Genomic DNA, 23,847 nt, shown 5'->3' with positions numbered 1-23,847 from the left:
ATTAGCAATTATCCCCGAACAACAGAAAAGAGACTTTTGAAGACACCACTGGGTGTGCTGGCAACTGTTTACATTGTTCCTTCCAGTCTTACACTGTTTCAACATAACTGGTGCCTTGACGCCATGCTTTCTTCCTAGCACATTATTATGCTGTATGAGCAGCATATTTTCTGAATATAACTTCTTCCAGAGTTTCAATTTAACCACAAATTTGACCATTTAAAACGAATTGCAAAAAAATGTTGCTGCATTATTTAGAAAATACTGTATAAATCTTAACAGAAAGTACCAAGAAAAAATAAAAACTAATTCCTTACTGTGGCTGATTTCTTCTCCCCTTTAAGAAGTTTCCCAAGAATCTCATAACCATCAGTAGTGATATTGCCAGCTTCTTTGATGTCTTTTTCTACAATTTCATAGCAGTCAATGTAAATCTTCACACTTTTTGAGGTCACCACAATATGAACCTAAAAAGATAAAACTTCCATTATAAAATTTCAATACAAAAATATATAGCTAACTTCTGCATATTTCATACCACAAATGTCTAAAAAGTGCTTTTTAAGCCATTCTTATTCCTAAACACACAGTTTAAACTAAAACCCAAGAATGAGGTTACAGTGTCCACAAAGTAAATTAATATGCTGAGTGAGACGAAGGTTGCACTTCACTAGGTCTCAGTTTCCTTTTTCTGCATTCACATGCGTAATTTCTTGTTTTCCCATCATGTAACATACTGAGATGACTACAGATGATATAGCAGATAAATGACCCTAAAAAACTATATATAAATGAATATAACTCAATAAAAGGAGCCTTGATGTCTTCCACTGACCTTGCTAAATCCAATTCTTCACTTGCTTTTCCACAATTTCAACCATAAAGAACCTGCACACCATGTGGACAGCCAACATAGTAAAAATTAACATGTCCTCCAGAGAGATTCAATTGGAATCAATAAAATGTAGGATTTCATATTCTTTCAATTAAATAAGGTTATGTTGATTTACTTTTTGTCTGTTACTGAAGACATCTAGAACATTAATGAATCTATTAACAGATAATTAACCAAACACCTGTATGGCAACAATGTAAAGAATGGCTATAGGGGGGGTGGGTCCTTAACAGTTATAGTTTCCAGCTATCAGAGCATCAGTACTCAAGTATGCACTTGATAATAGTTTAAACAGTTTGGCAGCAAGTTAAAAGAAACACAAATTCCCTTTTAAATTCTGAGTCAATACTTAAAACAATTTCCAAAATTTTACTTTATAGCTATATCTTTTTCCCACATGAATCTCTACCAAAACATTAATTTGGCATGTGTATAGTAGTTATTTATTGCTTTTATATAAAGTAATACATAGCTTACTAAAAATAAAGTTTACATGTCACCCAGTGTAAACAACTAATGTTGAATTTGAAAACATCATATAAACACCTCCAGGATGTTTATTATCTAATAACTAAAACTATTTTATTGGCTCTTATGTGAATAACCACAGAAGCAAACATTCACAAAGTATTTGGGAAACAACTGGATCCAGAAACATTATTTCAAATCAAAACTATTTTAATTTGTATCTGAATTTTTTTCAAGTACACTTGTCTCTCAAGGCTAATCATGAAGAAGCATACCATAAAAGTGTATTTTGCTATAATTTATTCAATGTTTTACTTTTATTTTAAATACATGTTAGTTCATATTGGGCTTTTCATCTGTAGATCATTGGTCCAAGTAATTAGAACATCCAACCTGTTTCCCAACAAACTTTGTTGTCCACAGATCACAAGAAACAAATAGGGACTCTCTTGCCATTCAGACCCCTCCTCCGGCTCTGACATATCTTAAAATGGTGTTTTTCACTTATTCTTCTTCCCTTAACAAAAATTTCTTACGTAGCCACATGCTATTTGTTGACAATACAAAGGAAACACAGTTTTTCAAGAGAATTCATATGAAGCAATAACCGTCTGTCATTCACTAATTACATTCCTTTAGCTGTTCTCTTCTCTCCTCTCCAAAGGGTCTTCTCTTAGACTACTCTTCATGATCACACCAAGGATAAAGAACTTTAGTTCAGAAACTAGATGGTAAGTAAAAAAGTGGTTGAATTTTTCACTCAGAAATGAATATGAAAGATTTGGTAATGACTGATGGTAGTACTTGCATTATAGAATAAATGAGAATGGATTCAAGTAATAGAGTGTGTAGTACATACTTGAAATTTGCTAAGAAACTAGGTCTTTAGAGCTTTCAACATCCACAAACCCCAACATGATAACTATTATTGTTTTTGATTAACTTAGTTCTGGAAATGATTTCAAAACATATCAAAGCATTACATTATATTCAAACATCTTAAGTATACTGACATCTTAGTAAGCTCTCGAAATAAAAAAATCAGGTCAAGGAATGCAGTAACAAAACAGAATGGTGATATAGGAAAACAAAATTTGGAAAAGCAATGTGAGAGAAGACAGAGCTTGTGGGAAAAAGGAAAAAGGGCAATATACGAAACCAAAGAATGAGAATATCTCCATGGGAAGATTAATGGTATGTCAAGATAGGAAGATCAGAAAATTATCTTGGTTTATAGAAACTAGTCACCATCACTATAGATCTCTAGAAAAATGCTCCCTTTTAAAATATATCCTAATTTTAATCAACATAATGTTATTATACTTATTTGTTGGGTACAGTGTGACATCTCAATACATGCATACAGAATGTAATGATCAGAGTAGGATGACTGTACCCACCATCTCCAGTATTTATCATTTCGTTGTATTGAAAATATTCAAAACCCTCTGTACCAACCATTTTAAAATATAAAATTAATTTTTACCACCCATAACTATTCTGCTGTGCCATGGAGCTCTAGAAGTAATTCCTCCTATTGCATTGCACCTCAGTGCTCCTTGCACTAACCCCCACCACCACCAGGCTCTGGCAACCCCTATGGTACTCCCATACTCCCTCTATTGTCTACAGCTATGAGGTCAACATTTTAGGGTCCACCTATTAATGAGAACATGAGGTATTTGTTTCTCTTTGTTCCTGACTTATTTCACTTAAAACAAGGTCCTCCGTCTCCCTCTTTTTTGACTCACAGTAAAGCATTCCATAAAAGTTAGAAATGTTTAAGTATCAGTTACTAAATGATTGCCTGTTATTTAGAAGATTTTCAATATCTCCAGTAGGGATTTAAAAAATAAAATACTTCTCAGCAAATTATTCAATTTCAACTGAACCAAAATTAGCTCAAAAAAAAAAAAAACTTTGTCAGATTCAACATCTATTATTGGATAAAGACTCTTTGAACCAGTTACAGTCAGCAAATCAGAACATGCACTCTTAACAAGACACTTCTTTTACTGCACTTCATAAAAGTTGTTATGTAGATAAAGTATTTAAGAGGGTAAGTCCAAATGTCATGGAAAGGGCCCGGCTGCGTGGCCTAGCGGCTTAAGTCCCCGCCTTGAACACCCCGGGATCCCATATGGGCGCCGGTTCTAATCCCGGCAGCTCCACTTCCCATCCAGCTCCCTGCTTGTGGCCTGGGAAAGCAGTCGAGGACAGCCCAAAGCTTTGGGACCCTGCACCCGCATGGGAGACCCAGGAGAGGTTCCTGGTTCCTGGCTTCGGATCAGCGGGCACCGGCCCGTTGCGGCTCACTTGGGGAGAGATCTTCCTCTCTATCTCTCCTCCTCTCTGTATATCTGGCTTTCCAATAATAATAAATCTTTAAAAAAATAGTTTTTTCATAATATGCATTTCCCATGAACTTTTTGAAGTTATTTGGTATGCCATCTACTTAAATATTTTTAATTTTCATTTTTGTACGTTTTTACCAATAAGAGTATTGAAATTCCTTCAGGCTCAATGAGAATAGCCCTTTATCATCCTTATCAAGAATCTGCTCCTGGCCCAGCGCGATAGCTTAGTGGTTAAAGTCCTCGCCTCGCAAGTGCCAGGATCCCATAATGGGCACCGGTTCTAGTCCCAGCGGTACCGCTTCCCATCCAGCTCCCTGCTTGTGGCCTGGGAAAGCAGTCAAGGACGGCCCAAAGCCTTGGGACCCTGCACTCACATGGGAGACCCAGAAGAGCTCCTGGCTCCTGGCTTCAGATTGGCTTGACTCCAGTCATTGCGGTCACTTGGGGAGTGAACCATCGGACAGAAGATCTTCCTCTCTGTCTCTCCTTCTCTCTGTATATCCGCCTTTCCAATAAAAAATAAATAAATCTTAAAAAAAAAAGAATCTGCTCCAAAGGTAGACATTTGGATCGGTTATCATGATCTTTTGGACGTCTTCATCCATCTAGGATTGCCTGGATGTGATTTTCCACCCTGCTTTTGACTCAGCTTGTTACTTCCTTTTTTTTCATTTTACTATTATTATTATCACTTTATGATACAGTTCCATAGGCTCCAGTTATTTCCCTTATCCCAGTCTCAATTCCCCCCCACCTCGTTCCTCTATATAAGTATAGTTCTTCATACACAGTCATATGTCCATCATTGTGGGCATGGACAATGGCAGAGAGTCCAGCATCCTATTGTCAAGATATAGTAAACAGTTTCATTATAAGTCCATCTTTGGAAGTAGAAATGCATACTTCATTGTATCCTTACATCTGGATATGTTAGCCTCCATTTCACACCTACTATACATCCCCTCAAATGAAAAGTCATAATACAAGATCAACAATAGAAAGAAAAATAGAAATTTACAATGCCATGAAGTTAAATAACATGCTACTAGATATGACAGTCTCCATTACACAACTACTATACATCCCCTTAAAAGAATGGCCACAAAACAAAATCAACATCAGGAAGAAAAAAGAAATTAACAGCACTAAGAAGCTTGTTACATCTATGCACCCTGAGAGGCAGCAAGTGATGGCTATTGCAAACATTTTGAGAAGTGAAATGAAGAGAGAGGCAATGTTCTCTCTCTCTCTCCTTCTCTCGCACCAAAATAAATCAATAATTCTTTAAAAATATATAAAATGTAAGTAGAATATAGGTAAGCAGTGTTGCTTATAATGGTTCCAGTTTTTAAGACATAAGCATTTGAAACACATCAAAATGTAACAAAAAGAAATGAAACCAAACTCTCCTAGAAGAATCTTCATTTTGATATTTACTGTAGCACTATTCACACCAATCAAGAAAAGAAAACAGCCTAAGTGTCAATCAACTGCCAAATGAATATAGAAAACATGGTACATAAAAAGGATTATGTTTCCTCACTTGCAACAACATGGATGGAACTAATAGTTATTATGTTAAGTGAAATAAGCAAAAACAGAAACAATTAAAATATCTCACACACAATCAGAAAAAAAAAGTCAAACTTATAGATGGCTACCAAGGGCTAGGAAGGGTAAGAGGGATGCAGGCTTAGGGAGAAGTTTTTTAACAAGTCCTCTGCTACAGTTACAGGGAAGAAATTTCCCATGTCCCTTTATTACACAGGATGACTACAGACAGTCCTATTTACTCTATCTTCTTTAGTTTAGGGAAAAGGATTTTTTAAATATATTTTCACCATAAGGAAGTAATAAATGTTTAAGGATATAGATCTGTTTGCGTTGAATAGAACATTATGCATTATGCACACATTTTGGTCTTTATATATATCACACAGTACTCCATAAATATATACAATTTGTGTGTCTGTTCAAATACATCCGTTAATACTGTTTATTTCTTGACTAATATAAATACCACTTTAATTATTTATTTGAATTTATCAAATGCTATAAAATAAAATCATATTTTTAAAACTATACCTACGATCCTGCCAATTTAATATTTTAATAAATAATAAGAGGAATTTTTTTAGTTTCTAATCCTGAGATAAGATTCAGACAATGTGACATTTTTACCTTATGAAAGCTTCCATAGAATAAGGTCTTTACTTCTTCTGTGTCAAATGTAACAGTTTGTACCTCGCCTCTTGTATCTTTGTTAAAGAATGATAATGTCTTGCTTGAAGCTGTAATCAACACAAAATTATTATTAAATTCATGATATAGTTTTATTGAGAGTATTAAAAAATAATTCAGAAAAATTTCAAAAATCACAATAATTTCATATGTGCTAAAGCATAATTGTATCTGGAAAAGTCTAAATATAAAAGCATATATATTGGGTAAATATAAAAATTCAGATGGTGCGTAAAGGGAAAAGAAAAGGAAAGGAAAATACATTAAACTACATTATGTAGGCCCAGCATTATGCATAGCAAGCAGATAATCCCAAAAGTCTGCCAGATCTTATCCTGGTTATTCCACTTCAAATTGAGCTGCCTGTTAACAGCCTGGGAAAGAGGCACATGATTTTGGGCTCCTCTCACTCACACTGCAGACCTGGATGAAGCTCTGTCTCTGACTTCAGGCTGGCCGATGTTGACTGCTTTGGTTATTTAGGGAGTCAACCAGCAGCTGCAAGATGTATGCGTGTGTGTCCCTCTTTCTGTAACTCTTTCAAAATGAATAAATAATCTTAAAAGATACAAACTGTAAATGAATGGGCCTTAAAGGAAGATAAAAATCCTTACGATCTGCAATCACTCCAACTTGTGGTTTGTAGTCTCTGTCTGTGATTTGCCAGATTGCAAAAGGGTCATTGGGAGTTTCTGGGAGAAGTCTGAAGAGTAGTATAATTGTGTATGAAGGAGGAAGTCCATTCGGGTGTAAGTCTCTATTAGAAAAAAACAAAATAAATACAAACAAATAAATAAGGATTTACCATCAGAAACATAAACTGTTAAACTTTTGAAACAAAATTTTACTATGGTAGTATCAGAAACCATTAACAGTACTCTATCTTCATATTAGAAGAAAAATTTGGAAAACATGTCAAAAGAAGAAATACAAACAGCCACTATGTAAATAGTACTAAACTATTTATCATTTGATAAAATGACAAAAATCTGGGTAAATTAGCAGATTTTATTTTACTTCACTATTAATCATAACAAATTTCTTAAATTATTAGATAATAACCTTAGAGTAGTTGTCATATGCCTACAGATATTATCCAAAGAAAGCAAATCTTACACTAAATATATTTGATTTCCAATGTCAAGGGGATGAAATCATAGGTAAAATAAGTTACACTTCTTGATATCTCTCCATCACTAATAGATTTAACACTTCTAGATTCCTTCCTTGAAGTCAAATCAAAAGAAGCTCACATATTACCAAAAATAAAACCAATTTTAAATTTTAAAGCTATGTACATGTGCAAATGTTTAGTGCCAATAAAAGGATATGGCTCAATTAAAATGATAGAGTTCTGGCCCTAGAACATGATAAAAAAAATATTTGGTCCCCTCTGTTCTTATACAGTCAAATCAGTCCTTGTTCTGGGGTAATCTTTGAAGCTGAATTGTTGGTTTTCTGCCTGAGACCACATAATACATTCTCCCTGAAGGTAGGAAAAAGGCCTAGATAAACAACTCTTGGCAGAAACGAAGGTATTCCTCCTGGAATTTTTGGCAGCAGGCACAAATGCCTCTACAGGACCATGTCCTACAACTACACCACGGGTGCTTCTAAATCACACTGCTACCTGCTGTCCTCAAATATAGGCTCTAAAGAAAGTGACAGGATACATTTTACATGTCCAAGAGCTATCATTATAACATTCCATGTGAAAACAATACTTTCTCCACATTAACTCATCTCTTACTTGGCTCATTTTTCTCCTTCTTTAGTTAACTAGTGCTTATTAAAATCTTTATTGTGTCGTATTCATGTTCCTCCCTTTCAGACAAAAGTTCTTTTCTTGTGAAAACATACCATCAGAACCAGTTAAATATATCATAAATTTTACTCATAAAACATAATAAATCAAAATGTAGGAATCATAACTTGAGGCAGCTAAAGATCTAGTTAGGTTCACTGGAACAACTACAACTTTGAACCAGATTCACTAATAACGACAGCAGGAACTTACAATGTGGTCAAACTACAACAAAACAATCTGTACTTCTTTGAAATAAATTAGCTTTGGTTTTAATCTGAATTTTCCATTAGCTTTCCCAGAGCATTTCAAATTTCAGACATCATTTTCTAATTCTGTCCTAAGGTTTCTGCAATTTTTGTTTCTCCTTGTTTTTTTCTCTCCATTAGATGCCAAATCCACATTTTTTAACATAAAAGTCTTCATTTTAATTAATAAGAAATATACATTTTTGGTTATCATATCCAGGTGCAAACTCTCATGAAATAACATCTAGAGCCACTCAACAGATGGCTACAATATTAGCCAATAGAATCTAACGTTCCTAGTCACAGATTACCTCTAAAATAACTAAGACTTTTGGCCAGAAAAATTGATCTTTTGAAAACAAAAGTATAACAATAACAAAAAGCCATATTTCACACCTGGTACTAACAGTAAACATTCATAGTACAAAATTATCTGTTAAAATCAAATTCCTATATATTGAAAGTATTAGTATCATCAAAATGCCCATCATACTTAAAGCGATTTACAAGCTTATTGCAATCTCAAAATACCAAAGACATTTTTTTTCTCATATCTAGAACATTTATTTTTCGGATTGACATCATTTCATAACAGCCACATCAATCACAGCATGAATAACAACAGCAACAACATCAACAACAAATTGTAGCACCTTGATTAAGTAATGTGCCACTGAGTAGGCAGCACATGCTTAACTAAAAGGAAACACAGAAGTCTCTTAGGAACTATGTTGCCATTGCATACTCCATGGGCACTTGATGAACTCCACTAGAGAAAAGAAATTATTTGGAAGCAAACAAACCGACATAAAAACATCAAAACATCTGAGACACAGCCAAAACAGCCAACAGACGCTCAAAAAAACAGTATGTGACTACTTTGCCATGTGTGTGTTTATCCTTTCTTCCTGCGTGTTCCACAAGGAAGATATTCTGACTTTGTAGATGAAACATGCTTATGCTTTATTGTACAAGAAGTCTTATGTTTTTAAAGCAAATAAAGGTGTTTAAAAAAAAATCTAACCTTCCTGATCATGGACAAGTGGAATTACAATGGCCTTTCATTTTCTAGAGTTCTGGAAAAAAAATGCTTTCATTCTGCATTTATTCTGCCTAGTTCTTTTGAAATGTGTGTGTGTGCATGTGCATGCATGGATGTGTATAGAAAGAAAGAGGGAATTGGGTAAAGAGAAAGAAAAAGAATGGGGTGAGAGGCGAGGAAGAGAGAATTTTCCCATTATGTAATTACTTCCCAATTTTTGAAATGGCGGGGACAGAACTAGAGCCGTAGCTAGGCACCAGGAGCACACACATACATGAGAGACAGCAACCCAAATATCTGAGCCATCGCTGCCACCTCCCAGGGTCTGCTTTGGTAAGCAATCGGAGTAAGGCGCATGAGCTAGGAACGGAGTCCAGGCACTCCAGCAGCCAACACTGACTTTTGTTGTAACTGCTATGTGCAACTCTAGCTTCTCCATCCAGTCCTTCTGAACACATGGAGGAATGTCCAAAATAATATATTATCTTGTTTTCACAGCCTCTGTTATTGGAATAACTACAATCTTAACCTTAAATTCAAAACAATCACTTATATGCAACTCTGGAGTACCCAGCTAAGATTCTTGACTTTGGAATAATGAAGCTTGAATCCCAGTGTCCTGCTTCCAAACTGCTCTAGAGCCTGATAGAAGACAATAACCTAACTGGATCTAAAGAACTCAACCTTTAAACCATCCAAAAGAAGTCCTCTAACAGCTCTAAAGTTCTGAGGAAGTCAGCAAAGATTCTAAGAATCCCTTGCTCATGGCAAGAAAGAGTATCATTCATTGTAAACCCAAGTGTCACACTTACGCTGTAGGCTGATTCACAAAGGCATTCTTTTGAAGCCTGTAGGCTGAGTAGCTTGGGAAAGACCCTGACTCCAAAGACACGCCTTGTACAGAAGCAAAATTCTTTTCTGTCAGGTTGTATGCTTCAAGCATCTTAAAACCTTTACATCAAAAAAAAAATCAGAGTGAGTAAATTATTTTATTGATCAGATCTTGAAATAAGTTAGTTCAAGGATCAAAATGCTTACCTGGGGAGGTGTAGCCATCCAAATAAATGAGAGGGCAACCTGCAACACACAGTGTTCTTTAAGTACAGTTCACCATTGATGTACAAGCATTTTATATACTCAAGAAGTAATTGTGTACATACTTCAGGTCAGGAAACTGTTTATTCATTTATTAGAAACTAACTTACCAATCTAACCTTTTGTAAGTTATTTCATGTAGACTAAGAGAAATTACACTGTTAATCAATGAAGTAAATGTTTTTTTTTAATTTTCTTTAGTCCAATTATGATTTTATGATGTTCTTATGACTAATAAATACAATTACAGAGAATATTTTTCATATATCTTTTAATGGATTAAAAATTTTCTCACCCAGAGAATTCTGGATTTCAGAAAGGGTAGGAGGAGTTGATTCCTCCTGAGCATTCTTCTCTGGCAAGCTCCCAAACATTATGGACCAGGAGTAAGTATACATGTGTATACAAGAGTAAGTATACATGTATTGTACATCCTGGACCCTGGAAGAGCTGGGGATACTGAAGAGTTAGGGATGCAAAGGGCTACTCAAGACTGCCTGGCTTAGCTAGACAACTCTAGCTCCCATTCCACATTCACCAATGCTGCTCCAACCTAAGTTTCTGTAGGAGACCAGTTACTTTTGCTTATTTAGACTGCCTAGAACCAGAGCTCTGAGATTTAGAATTATGCTAAATGAGGGGAAATATTACACTTATAAAGCAAAACCCTGCCAAAGATCAGGTTTCTTCACTGGCGTATAGATCTATTAGTTAATAGCCAAAAAATTGGTACTGATGGACAACAGCTGAACAAGAGGTTCTGGCATTTAAAAAAAACTCTAAAATCAAGCAAATGAAAACAATCTAATATCTATGAAACACACATATACATACAAGTAGAGTCATTAGTCTCTTGAAGCACAGATGCTAACAGCATAAATACCAATTGATTACTAGTACAGAAAATACTCATCTCACAGAAAAACTTCTACATATGCAATTCTAAGGTAAATGTTAATTAACCCAAATATCGCAGACATTAGGGTAATGGGAAAATAGCATATAAAATAAGTTATTCCCATACAAGGACTATTACATCTTCAAGCCTAAAAATGGACTTCTGACCAGCACACATTTAGCATGATCTCAATGGAACAATGATTCATCAGCTTCTCCACTAGTTTCCCAGGATCTATTTATGCACACATGTGGTTCCGCATAGGATAAAGGATTGTCCATAAATAGTTATTTTTCAAGACAACTGAAGTTATGAATCTATGTTACTCATGACTTACTTGAAGTGGCAGTTTCGCAAACAAATGTAATAAGATTGTCTTCGATCTTCTCAAAGGATTCAAAGTCATCCACAATGAACACATGTCGTTCACTTGGTTTGCTGGCAATGTTGGCAAGCTCATTGTAGTCAACATCAGCCACACCAACCACAAACACACTGAACCCTGCAAAGCAGCATTTCTAGAGTGAATCATACATCTTTTTTCCATTTTTCATGCTTAAACAACTGAAAATAAAATCTTGGCAGAAATAATTCTAGGTTTTCTTAATGCATACAGCATTTTTACATAAACACTAATGAGTAACTATGGGCTTTCTAATGAATATGTAATAATTCAAGCATTGCTATTTTCCAACTTACAAAACTAAATCTGTTAGACTTCTAAAATAAAACCCTCACAATTAAAATATGAATATTTTCATAGCAGAAAGATTTTGTGATACGTGCACTGTCTTCCACAGACCCACACTCCTAATATACATATAAATTTTGCAGATCTCTTAAGTTTCATTAGTATCTCAAACTTATGTGACTCAGAAACCAGTACTGGGCTATTTTAAAAATTGAATTCTTGAAATTGATTTTCTCAACAAGCTTAAGCTCTAAAGCAGCACGTTGGCCACCTTCTAAATACAGTCTTCAGCTCCTGCTGGTAGTAACCATTCTTTCATTTAGGGTAACACAAACTAATAAAAGTTTCACTTCAATAAAAGGACTATAGTTTTATAGACATGAAAATTTGATAAGTAAGCATTCATAACCACAAATTTAAGTCAGCTAGTAACCTAAGAGATGCAGTGATTTATAAAGATTATTGCAAAAAACAATCTCAAAGAAGACAAACATACTTAACATTAATGATGACTCATAGATGTAGGTAATAAATCATATATATACGCAGAGGACAATTCATGTAATGAAGCACTCTGCAATTTACTATAACAGATAACACACAGCATTCAGTTTTCTATAACACATCTGCCTTGAATCATGCTTAGGGCAGTGAGGGGAGAGAAGATATTAATTTTGAGTACTGTAAAATCCTACTTTCATCCATAATAATCCTAATAGTCCAAAGGGCACTGCTGCCACGTGGTCACAGGGTGCTTAGTTGGCCAATCTATTTCAGAGAGGTCTTCCTGAGACCCCAGTACACCCCTTTGCAGTAATTTTTTCAGCAATCTTTATTAGATCCACGTCTGCAAGGACAAGCTGAATATTAAAGCACTTAAGACTGTTCTTGTACAGGAACTAATACCAATATCCATTTCTGAAGCTGGCACTGTGGCGTGGCTGGTAAAGGATTCACCTGTGGCACCATCATCCCATATGGGTGTCAGTTGGAGCCCCAGCTATACCCTTCTGGTCCAGCTCACTGCTAATGCACTTGGTAAGATAGTGGAAGATATTCCAAGTTCTTGGGCCCCTGTACCCACACAGGAGACTCAAAAGAAACTCCTGGGGCCCGGCGGCGTGGCCTAGCGGCTAAAGTCCTCGCCTTGAAAGCCCCGGGATCCCATATGGGCGCCGGTTCTAATCCCGGCAGCTCCACTTCCCATCCAGCTCCCTGCTTGTGGCCTGGGAAAGCAGTTGAGGACGGCCCAATGCATTGGGACACTGCACCCGCGTGGGAGACCCGGAAGAGGTTCCAGGTTCCCGGCTTCGGATCGGCGCGCATCGGCCCGTTGCGGCTCACTTGGGGAGTGAATCATCGGATGGAAGATCTTCCTCTCTGTCTCTCCTCTGTATATATCTGGCTGTAATAAAATGAATAAATCTTTAAAAAAAAAAAAAAAAGAAACTCCTGGTTTCTGATTTTGGACCAATCTGGCTCTCACCATTGCAATCATTTGTTGGAGAAGAAACCAACAGATAGAACATCTCTCCCTGTTTTTCTCTCTCTTTCAATATTTCTCTCTTTCAATATCTCTCTCTGTTTCTCTAACTCTGCCTTTCAAATAAATAAATATTTTTTTAAAAAAATATTCCATTCTGCTATGACAAAAAGCCTGCTCTATGATTATCCCATTATCATTGCTTCCTATAGGCATCCAGCCACTGCGGGAAAAACTGGTTTACCCCTGGACAAACCTATAATCTCATCTTTTATAAAGAATATACTATATCATTTTTGAGCAATGATTAGGAGCTTCTATATTTAAACATAAACTAATTTTACAAGAGTATGGAGTACAGAGTAGAACAGAAACAACAAAGTAAGATCCACAACTTTGGACTTTAAAAACCATTCCTGTAACTGCTGAAACAATGACTGCAATCCAGTTTGCACCCTTGCCTACCTGACTGCTGGATGATAAAAGCCGCCTTCTTGACCTCATCCTGCGACCGACCATCTGTGACCACAACCAATACCTTGGGGACATTCTTCCTCATGCCACTCTCCCAGGTCAAGACCTTCTCCTTGATAAATGTGAGAGCCTTGCCTACAGAGACAGAGCATGACAAGCAGTTTTTTAGTGTCACCTCAGTGAAAACTATCAAAACGTCATTACCCATCCCCAACTGATAAGAATCCAGGTATTGGAGCACAGTCAAAAACTCTGCTGCACCACTCCAAATGCTTGGAAGGCATAGTTCTATATACTGTGATTCATTGTACCTGTTCTTGTGTTTCCTCCTCTGTACCTAATATTCTGGAGGGCTCCAAGGGCCTGGGCCTTGTCATTGTATGTGTTCAGCTTGAATTCAGATTTGACCTCGTCACTGTACTGCACAAATGAAACCTGAAAGGAAATGTGATTTAGCAATGAGTATAAGCCATCTCACCTTGTGTTTCAACCTTTGAGTGACTTCTCTGGCTACGGAATGAGAGGACCACACAAAAGCATCTCTGAACTCCTTAAATGCAAACAATATTATGCTGCCTGCTGATGTTCCATTAAATTCTCTAAATCCCAACACAGTATTAAATAGTTATAAATGATATTAGTAAAGAAAATACACTGTATTCATATGGTGCTTTTCCTTGGGATGTAGGAAGAAATAGGAAAATCTAGCCAACAGCAAGGATTAGAAGAGCGTGTCTTCCTGAACCCAAATGCTGGTTTAACATCTTGGCTGACTGTCAACCAAAGCAGTCTTTCTCAATGACTACATCCAGTCGCTGTCGATAACAGTATCACTGTGATCACAATCATCAAAGACTCAGCTACAGTGTGATTTAGTGGAAAAGTACTGGCTTTGTTTTCAGGACTCCCTGTCAACTGAGTAAGTTCCCTATTTCTCTGGCCTTTAGTTTCCTTATTAGTAGAATGGAAATTAATTAAGTTCATCTTCCACTGGGTTGGCATAGCTCAAATGCCAGCTGCTCCAAATCCAATCCAGCTGCCCACTAATCACCTGGGACAGCAGTGGAGGATGGCCAAAGTCTTGGGCCCCTGTGGCTATGCTGGAGACCTGGAAGAAGCTCTTAACTCTAGGCTTTCAACTGGCTTACAAATGGTTCTGGTCATTGGGGCCATTGGGGTCATTTGGGGAGTTAACCAGCAGAAGGAAGAGCAATCTCTCTCTGTCTCTCTGTATCTCTCTCTCTCTCTGTAACTCTTTCAAGTAAAAATAAATCTTTTTAAAAAGTTTATCTTACATAGGTGCTTTATAGATGAATGAGCATGTGTACAAAGTATGGTACATAGGAGCTAATAAAGAAAAAATTAGTTACTTTTATTAGAAATGCTGTATCTAAAAGGATAAAGAGAGTAGCTTCAATCTTCATATATTAAGAATATAATTATGCTAAATTTTTATTCTCTTGAGCTGGAACAATGCCTACAGGATTATCTGGGGATTTTTAATTTTGTATATTCCATGAAGTAATATTCCATAAAACAGGGAACAGTTGGTTATAACATTATGTGTTTTTTTTTTCAAAATGTCTGATTTTCATAATGCCTCTAAGACACCACTATGAAGTACAAACTGCCAAATAAAGAAGAAAATTCACCCAAAAGAACAGGGGAATAAAGAAGAGGAATTTTTTAAAGGATACAGCTTCAGCCCTGAAGGAGTCAATGATTTAGGCAGAAGAGGGTCACACAAATAGTGACAATATAAAGTGATACTTGCCCTAAAAGGAACATAGACAAAATGCCTTAGGAGCATGGAATGCCAAAAGCTATCCGGAGGCCATTCTCCAGAAGAGCTGGAATCTGAAGTGGGTCTTCAAGATTGTAGAATCCAAGACATAACTAATAATAGCCTGAATCAGACTCTCTAAGAAGCTGGGAAGACTGCCCAAAATAGACTCAGAGTCACTAAGTCTAAGTGTCAATCAGTTCAGGGGTGAACTGGGAGTGGTAAAGGAGACGTTAAGCTTTACGGCCAGTTAGGGCTAAATGATGAATTAGTCTAAAGTCTGCTTTAGAAATATAAAAATCTTTAATTTCCAGGATAATGGATACAGAGATTCTTGGCAAGCAAACTGCTAGTTATGATTTAAGGAAACAAATGAAGGGTCCACTTGATCAATAATGGATATTTTTCTGGTCAAGGTCCTAGCTTCAGAGTAGAGGACAGGATTCATACAGCTACTACAGGCACTAATCAACTCTGATTCTTCTACCATTTCAGGATACAACATTCCCAATACTTGAATGTTCAAACGTAGAGCTATCTTTTTGGAATTGTGTCCCTGTTGAAAGTCTTAACCAAAAAATTAGAGTCTGAATTTCCTAAATTCTCAAATAGGAATGTCCATGTAGTCAAAGAAAATATCCAGAGAAATCTTTGTCTATTTATTTCCAATTCCTTCCCAAAATTACACATGTAAAGAAAATAGCAAATAGTGAAGGTCCAAACATAGGTTATATTGAAAATATCTGAACTTACAAACAGAAGTTCAAGAAAGTACAAATGATTAGCCATCTGGTAAAGGACACTGACCTGAATCCCAGCAGGACTGATTTCATCAAAGGCTCCCACAGTATTAAAGATGAATTTCACGACTTTGTTGAAATTATCATCCCCAATACTCCAAGAGGCATCAGTCAAGAACACAATATCTGCCTTGGCCCCTTTGCATACTGGAAAAAAAAGAAAACCAATAGAGGAAGTCCCGCATCTCATGAATTCTTTCATTCAAAGTAAAGTACATTAACTGAAAAACATGAAACAACTTGCTACTCAATATGTGGTTCAGCAACAAGAACACTCACTACCTGGAAACCTATAAGAAATGCAGAGCCTTGAGCCCCGCCCTAGACTTCCCGAATCTGATTCAGCAATAAGCTGCCTATATGGTTCAAATATCCAGTATATTTGAAAAGCACAGAGCTGACTCTCCATTTGTTTAAATCCATTATGTAAGTACAGAATTTTGCCTCAAGAAACTCTTCAAGCAGCTTTAAACAATTAATGGGAGAAAATTAAAAAGCAACATTGTCTAGAAATGAAGGAGAGTCACCAGTGGGTTTGGGTAATTTTAATATAATGACCAAAGATCTGATTCAAGCAAGTTGATATCTTATTTTAAATTAGGTCACTAGAATCACATCAGATGGATATGACACATAAATATCTTTCATTTGAATTCCGAACGTGGAGACTATAAACAGAATCTTAAAGAACATTTAAGTTTATAAAAACTTCATAGGTGAAATATATGACAATATGAACTCTCATGTAAGCTATAGCTTTTGAATGACAAAGATCCACCAATAGACAGCAAGAGTTACACGCTGGATGTGGGTAATGATACAGCAGAATATAGATTTTGTTCTGTCTACTAAACTTCACAGAGAATCTAGAACTACTCTAAAAAAAAAGACCTACTTTGAAAAAAAAGACAAAATGCTTAAAACCAGGATTACCAAACTTCTTTGGAGGGGTCAATTTATAGAAATCTATCATTATTTTACCCCATAATAATTAACTTCAAATTTTAAATTTACTTATGTTACAGGACTCAAGCTTTTTGATAAACAAAAGAATACCTACAATTAAATTCAACTTGTTAATGTAAATAAATTTGCCAAAGAATATTTTTGTTGTTAGATAATGATTACAATAAAAAGAGAAATGGGAGAAAGCTGTAATCTTCTAGATTCGAACAATCAGTTAAACTTAAGAGGATGGGGTACTAAACAATTGCTCCTAAATTACTGAAAGAGCACCTTTAATAGCTCTATATGCCCTTTAACCAGTTCACTGTGATGATTAAGTCTAAAACTTTAGATGAATGAAAATTATTTAGTGTAATCCCAGGCACTTCTCAGATCAAAAGCCAGGAATTCCAAAGCTGAAGACCTCATAACTTCAGTTTTATGTGTAGGCAAAAAGGCTTACAGTGCTTGTTGACAGCAGCCAGTGAAAGGCAATGCCCACATGTAACTACAGAAGGTATCACTAAGATCCTACTCTGCAAAACTAAGGAAACTGAAGGTTGAAGGAACTTAAAACTGATTTTACTCACACCAAAATGGGCCAATAGGGGGGAAAAGTTACCCATAATTTTTTTTTATCTAAAAGCATTTTGACAGCAACAGTAAATAAGAAATGTTCTATACTCATTCAATTGCAAATGAATGTATATAACAGAAATAAATCCACTAATCTCTATCTGAAGGATTCATTGCCTCAAGGACTGTACTTACCATCACGGGCTGGTGGAATGGTTGGAGGAGGTGGAGGTGTGGGCGGCTCTGTAGGGGCTTCTGTTGGTTTCAGGGCTGGAAGTTTGAAAACAATAATTAGAAAATCACAACATGTTCACAGTTTATATTCCCCAAAGCAAATATTCAGAGCAATTTTATGTTAACAACAAATCAAATCTTGGAAACTAACACAGTAGGGCTTCTACTCTGCCCATGCTTCAAGCTCAACTACAACTGCAGAAAGTAAAGACACAAAGGAGAACACAAGGTCTTCAAGAAGGGCAAGAGTAGAATCCATGAATCTAAGTCCATCTACATCGTCTCAGCATCAGCCAGAGCTGCCTCTCCAACCTTTACCCCTCTCCTGTCATTTCATGCTGCCCATGGAGAAGTGCCTGCACGGAAGACACCCACATCTATCACAGCTATAAAATTCCATCCCAAAGCCTTACGAACAGTACAAAGCAGTCCAAAACTTACTGGTATGTTCACTGACAGGGACACCTGGTCCTTCAAGATTTGGTGTCTGCACAAAAACAGTTACACTGTAGTCATTGTCTGGCGAAAGGCCTGTGAAGCAGTGACTGGTTTCTGATCCACGCACAGTAATTTCTTGGCCTCTGGTTCCTGATTACGACAACAAAGAGAAATACCCGTGTCCTCATCAGTCACACTGAAAGGCATCTCTACAGATCACTTTATAAACAAACTTCTACACTGAAGGCTAAATGTGCAGCTACATACCATCTCCTGGGCTCAGTTTTAGCCTGTAGGAGGTGGCTGCCCGGTGAGCTGACCACCTGACACAGAATGTGTCCCACCCAACCTGGTAAGTTTTCAGATCTGTCACATTTAAGTATACTATAAAATAAAGGAAAAAAGAACACGATTCATTTTGTAAGAAATGACAGAAAACATACTTTGAATCACAGAATAATTGTCAAATTTTCACTATGGCAGAAAAATAAACATCTAAAATGTTAATGTTTTAAATGAAACATGTAGAAATTACATAATCACAAAGGATTTTCCTCTACTTCACTGATTTTCAAGGAAAGAAAAAAATCTGTACATTTTCTTGCAAAACTATAAAAGCCAAAGATGTCACATAGAAAATCTTGAGAAATTTTTCTGAGAGTCAATCTGATAGATCCCTGAGTGGTTATTAAAGAACTTGATGACTACATCTATCTCTTGACCAAATCAGTAATCACAATTCAGTCATTTGAATAATTAACCAATGCATCCATTCAATCCATGAATTTAGGCCATTTATATCTTAACATCAAATGTTAGAAAAGTCTGAACAACACAAAAAATCTAATTTTATGGCTCATATATGGAGGAAATAAAAATTTTTATATTTTGTCTAATTCAAGATATAATATTTTGTATGGAAGAAACATCATCATATACAATTATAAACACTATTATGTTACTTATGCATCCACATAGGCCTGTTAACTGGGCACAAACTGATCTACCTACTTAATATGAGGAAACATGCATTTGTCATGAAAAGAAAGAAAGAAACTAAGGTTGATCCAATCATTTTCACTACATGAAAATACCCATGATGACTCACATGTGGTGCCTTGATCTGTCAAAGGAACACTGAGCCCTGAATCATACTGAGCATAAACATTCACATCATAGGTCGTGCTGGGATTGAGATTGTGCAATGTGTACGATGTCACTTCTCCAACAAAAGCTTCCATGGGCTCATTGGAACCTGGAATAACAATCACAAAAGTGCACCAAAATACGCCACCAGTTGCCTCAAAATTTTACTTAAAATTAAAGATCTTGATTTAAAATCAAATGGCAGGATGAATTCCATTAATTCTTAGAGTCCCTCATGAGCTTTCTTACTATAATACATACTACATCATATGGTGAATATGAAGCTGTAAAAACAGACAGAATTATTTACTCTATCCTCATAGCACCTAATATGTAGTACGCAACCAATTAGTGTTCCTTTAGGAAACAAATTTTCACTCTCTTTTCCAAGTCCTACTTCTCCAATATAGTGCTTTCCATACAGTGGGTGCTTAATTATCATTTGTCAATTTGTTACAGAAATGCTGAAGAATGTCTATCTCAGACCTCATTCTACATTTAGTCACTGAGAGTTCTCAGATATCCACCCTGTTTCCCCTTCTAAGTTCTCTTTGCATTTGCTTGCATGGACTGTCATGTCCTTTCTCTCCACTTTTTTCTAAATCATATTTCTCCTTGAATAAATGGAAAATTCCTTAGCATATTTGATACAATAAAAACATTTTTCTTCAAAAATTTCTAAGAACAGATAGAACATGGAAGCACAGATGGTATCAATTTGTGTAAAATGGCAATGGGGAGTTGATAGGAAATATACCATGAATAACATGGCAAGTGTAAAATCTACACCCATATTGGGTTAGTGATGCGAACATAGAATGATTGATGCCTTGCTACATATTTATGCTTCAGGTATTACATTATACTCTAAAGGCAAGTGCAATAATTGTTAAGCAAAAAATAATGATAGTCGTATTTAAGGAAATAGAACCTTAGAAAATCTATATGCAAAATAAAGTAATACCTGAGAACAAGTTCATATATAATAAATATGCATTATTTCACAATAACAACAAATAAGATACCTAACCAAAAGCATCTTTGCAATATTATATACACCAAATGAAACTTTTTAATCAAGTAATTTAGTAAGAGTCTCAAATACACCTATAGTAACAATAGTACTTTTAGGCCGCTGGCTTAAGACAGTATATCTAGAAACTTACCCGGGGTAGGAGGAAATACTTTCACATACAATTAACCCATTTGTTTCTATTATACAAATAAAGCATTTCTATAATGACAAAGGGACTCCCTTACCCACTGGCTTGTACACGATTTTATATCCAAGAACTGGAGAAGGTGAAGGATCCCAGGACACCCTGAATCTTGTGTACCATTCATCAGAGATGTGTATGTTCTGAGGAGGAAGTAGACCCACTGCAAACAAACATCAGCATGCATTACAGACCTTTGCACAGCACACAAAGGGAACACAAAACCTGATAGTATTGACAGGGCAGCTCTAAGAGAGCAATATTATGTCCCACAATATCCTCCAGAAATAAATGAGTCATTGAAGTATTTAATGAAACTTAGTGGTTTTCCAATTTCAATCAGAAAGTCATGATTTCCAGAACAGCCTCTCCAGCCAAAGATAAGAACCTGCACTGTTATGTTACGTGGCTCAGAATAATAGAAAACAATCAGGAGATCACAAACCCATTTTAGAGTGCTACAGATTGATAGAACCAGAAAGCAACTTAACGGCTTTCTAGTGCAACCACTTCATCACATAAATGCAATACGGTTTGCACAAGACCACACAGCTAGTTAGTGACTTAAACAATTTCTTCCTCTATACCCCTGGGCACTCCACCAACATAACCTAGAGCAAAGTCTTAAGCCTGGAGGCACAGCTTCCAAACCAATGACTTGTAAAGTCAATGCTGTTCAGTTAGCATAGCAAATAAGTACTAAGATATTACTTACAGCTTGACAGAATAATACATGTAACTTAAGGTTTATGTTTCACGGGTGAAATTAGGCATGGTTTTGACCCTTGCTGGAAAATTCAAGATGCAGTAAATGCTTTAAATATATTTTGACAAGCACAAGATTGTGACCAATGCCGCACCATCTCCCACACCACACACAAAAAAAAAAATGCATTCTTAAAAATTTAGGGGAAAGTGAAAAAGGGAAGTTTCTTACATTAAAATCATCTCAGGCACAGAACTGTCTTTAATACAATAGATCCACTGGTCAACAGATTGTCAACAGATTGTTGACCTGAGCTGATCAGCTTAAGTCCCGCCTTTCTCTTAGGAGTTCCCTAACATTACCTCTGCCAAATTCTGTGACACTATAAAGGTCCTTTAAACACAAAAAGGGTTTTGGCAAGTATGTGTAAAAAGAATTCTAAATCATGCTACCTAAGTAGACTTTCCCTATGTAAACTGGAACGGAAGAATGTTAATATTTACTAGGAACAGAACTCAGAGCCATAACCCAGCCTGCCTTCATGCTACCTCAGTTGCCTTTAACCTTGGCTGTATACTGGAACATCCATAGATCTAGGCCACATATCAGATCAGCTGTTTCAGAAACTGTGTCTCTGGGAGTAGCACCTAGACACAAACACCTTCCAAAGCTTCTCAGGGTATTCACATGAGCAACCAAATTGCAGACTCCAACCCATAAGAAAGTTATCACCGAATAGGTTAAGAAATGAGCATTGATAATTCTGTTCTTTAGTCACCATTTCTAGAAAGTTTAATATGAAATCTAAATATTAATAAAATGTTAATGTAATATATAATTTTAAGTGCATATGTTAGTATAAAATTAAAATTTCATTTGAGAGGCAGAGAGAACAGAATTGCCATCCATTGGTTCTTCCCCAAAATGCCCACAATGGGTGAGAGAGGTGGGAGTCAGATTTGTGCATCAAATCCAGATACTTGTGGGATGAGGGCATATTAATTGCTAGACTAAATGCCCATATCGTATTATACGTTATTAAAAGGTGTAAGAAGCAAGATAAGAAACTTGACAACTTCAAAGTACACAATAAAGGAAACTCCAGGGGACACTTACCAGTTCTTCCATTTCCTGTAAGATGGCCACCATCTCCATCTTCGTAAACAGCAATAATAGTGATTTTATATGGAGTATCAGATTGCAGGGGCTGCAGTATTACATTGTTTCTTCTGCCTGGGACTGTGGTCTACACAGGAGGTTAAATTACAAAGTTATTACCAGTTAGAGATAAAAGACAATATTTTTCTATGTATTCTCATGAATAGTAATGGTTTTTCCCTATTTTCTTTGGCTTATGCAACTCTTGCGGCAAGACAAATTGTCTACACTGTCTCTACACAATGTGCAAAAACAGTTTCAGTCTCAGGCGGATCTGGGCTCAAACGCCAGATCAGTCAGTCAACATCTTCGCAGGAAATGGGGAGGACTTCAGGCACACACACAGCACCTCAAGGCACACTACTGATCATGGCAGCACTCAGCAGGAGCTACTTCTTCCTCTTCCATTTCACATTACTGGACACTAAAGCACCTTATCCACTATGTAAGTATTTTATAGCACCAGGCATAATTCTCCTTTTAAAAAAAAAACATATATTGGAGAGGCAGAGAGAGATACAGAGAAAGCAAAAAGTTTCCTGTTAGGTCAGTCCCCCAAACCATCAAAGACTTGCCCAGGCCAAAGCCAGGAGTTTAGCATTTAGTCCATGTTAATGCCAAAGGCCCAGCTACATGAGTCCTCATTAGTTGTCCCCATGAGCATGCAAGTAAGCTGAAAATGGAAACCGAGAGTTTCTGACAGGGCATTCACATAGAACTTCAAATACAACATAGCAAGCAACCACTGTGGGCCAGGCATGGCACTAGCTACATGTGAGCAAAATTACACTGTCTCTTCCATCAAAAATATCACTTTGCAGGCAGGAGTTGTAGAATGGCTCAGAAAGTTGTCTCTTGGGATGAATGCATCCCATATCAGAGTCTGGGCTAAAACCTCACTTCCATTTCTGTGCCAGCTGTTTTCTGCTAATTTACTCCCACCCTGAAGGCCACAGATGACAGCTTAAGCACATGAAAGACTTGGACTGAATTTATGGTTCTTATTTCGTCCTGTCCACCCCTGACTGATAAAGGCATCTGGGGAGTGAACCAATTGAAGGAAGATCTCTCTCTCACTCTCTCTTTCTCTGTTCCCCTTATTGCTTTTCAAATAAAGAAAAATAAATATTTTTTAAAGAATGTCAGTT

General features: G+C 36.5%; 1 protein-coding gene across 1 annotated transcript in view; it reads right to left on the bottom strand.

The window, feature by feature from the left end:
* COL12A1 (collagen type XII alpha 1 chain) overlaps positions 1-23,847 on the bottom strand; it is a 119,467-nt gene that overhangs the window by 21,419 nt on the left and 74,201 nt on the right. The window contains exons 38-52 of the mRNA XM_012925555.2: positions 22,658-22,787; positions 20,879-20,998; positions 19,581-19,727; positions 18,740-18,856; positions 18,476-18,622; positions 17,996-18,070; positions 16,287-16,426; positions 14,008-14,131; positions 13,688-13,831; positions 11,386-11,550; positions 10,094-10,132; positions 9,868-10,006; positions 6,576-6,718; positions 5,902-6,011; positions 318-467 (exon numbers count right to left, since the gene is read on the bottom strand). Of these exons, the coding sequence (XP_012781009.2) occupies positions 318-467; positions 5,902-6,011; positions 6,576-6,718; positions 9,868-10,006; positions 10,094-10,132; positions 11,386-11,550; positions 13,688-13,831; positions 14,008-14,131; positions 16,287-16,426; positions 17,996-18,070; positions 18,476-18,622; positions 18,740-18,856; positions 19,581-19,727; positions 20,879-20,998; positions 22,658-22,787 (1,890 nt within the window). The remainder of the gene's footprint in view (positions 1-317; positions 468-5,901; positions 6,012-6,575; positions 6,719-9,867; positions 10,007-10,093; positions 10,133-11,385; positions 11,551-13,687; positions 13,832-14,007; positions 14,132-16,286; positions 16,427-17,995; positions 18,071-18,475; positions 18,623-18,739; positions 18,857-19,580; positions 19,728-20,878; positions 20,999-22,657; positions 22,788-23,847) is intronic.

This window comes from Ochotona princeps, chromosome 1, assembly GCF_030435755.1.
Source record: "Ochotona princeps isolate mOchPri1 chromosome 1, mOchPri1.hap1, whole genome shotgun sequence".
NCBI lineage: Eukaryota > Metazoa > Chordata > Mammalia > Lagomorpha > Ochotonidae > Ochotona > Ochotona princeps.
This window is presented reverse-complemented; position numbering and strand designations above follow the sequence as displayed.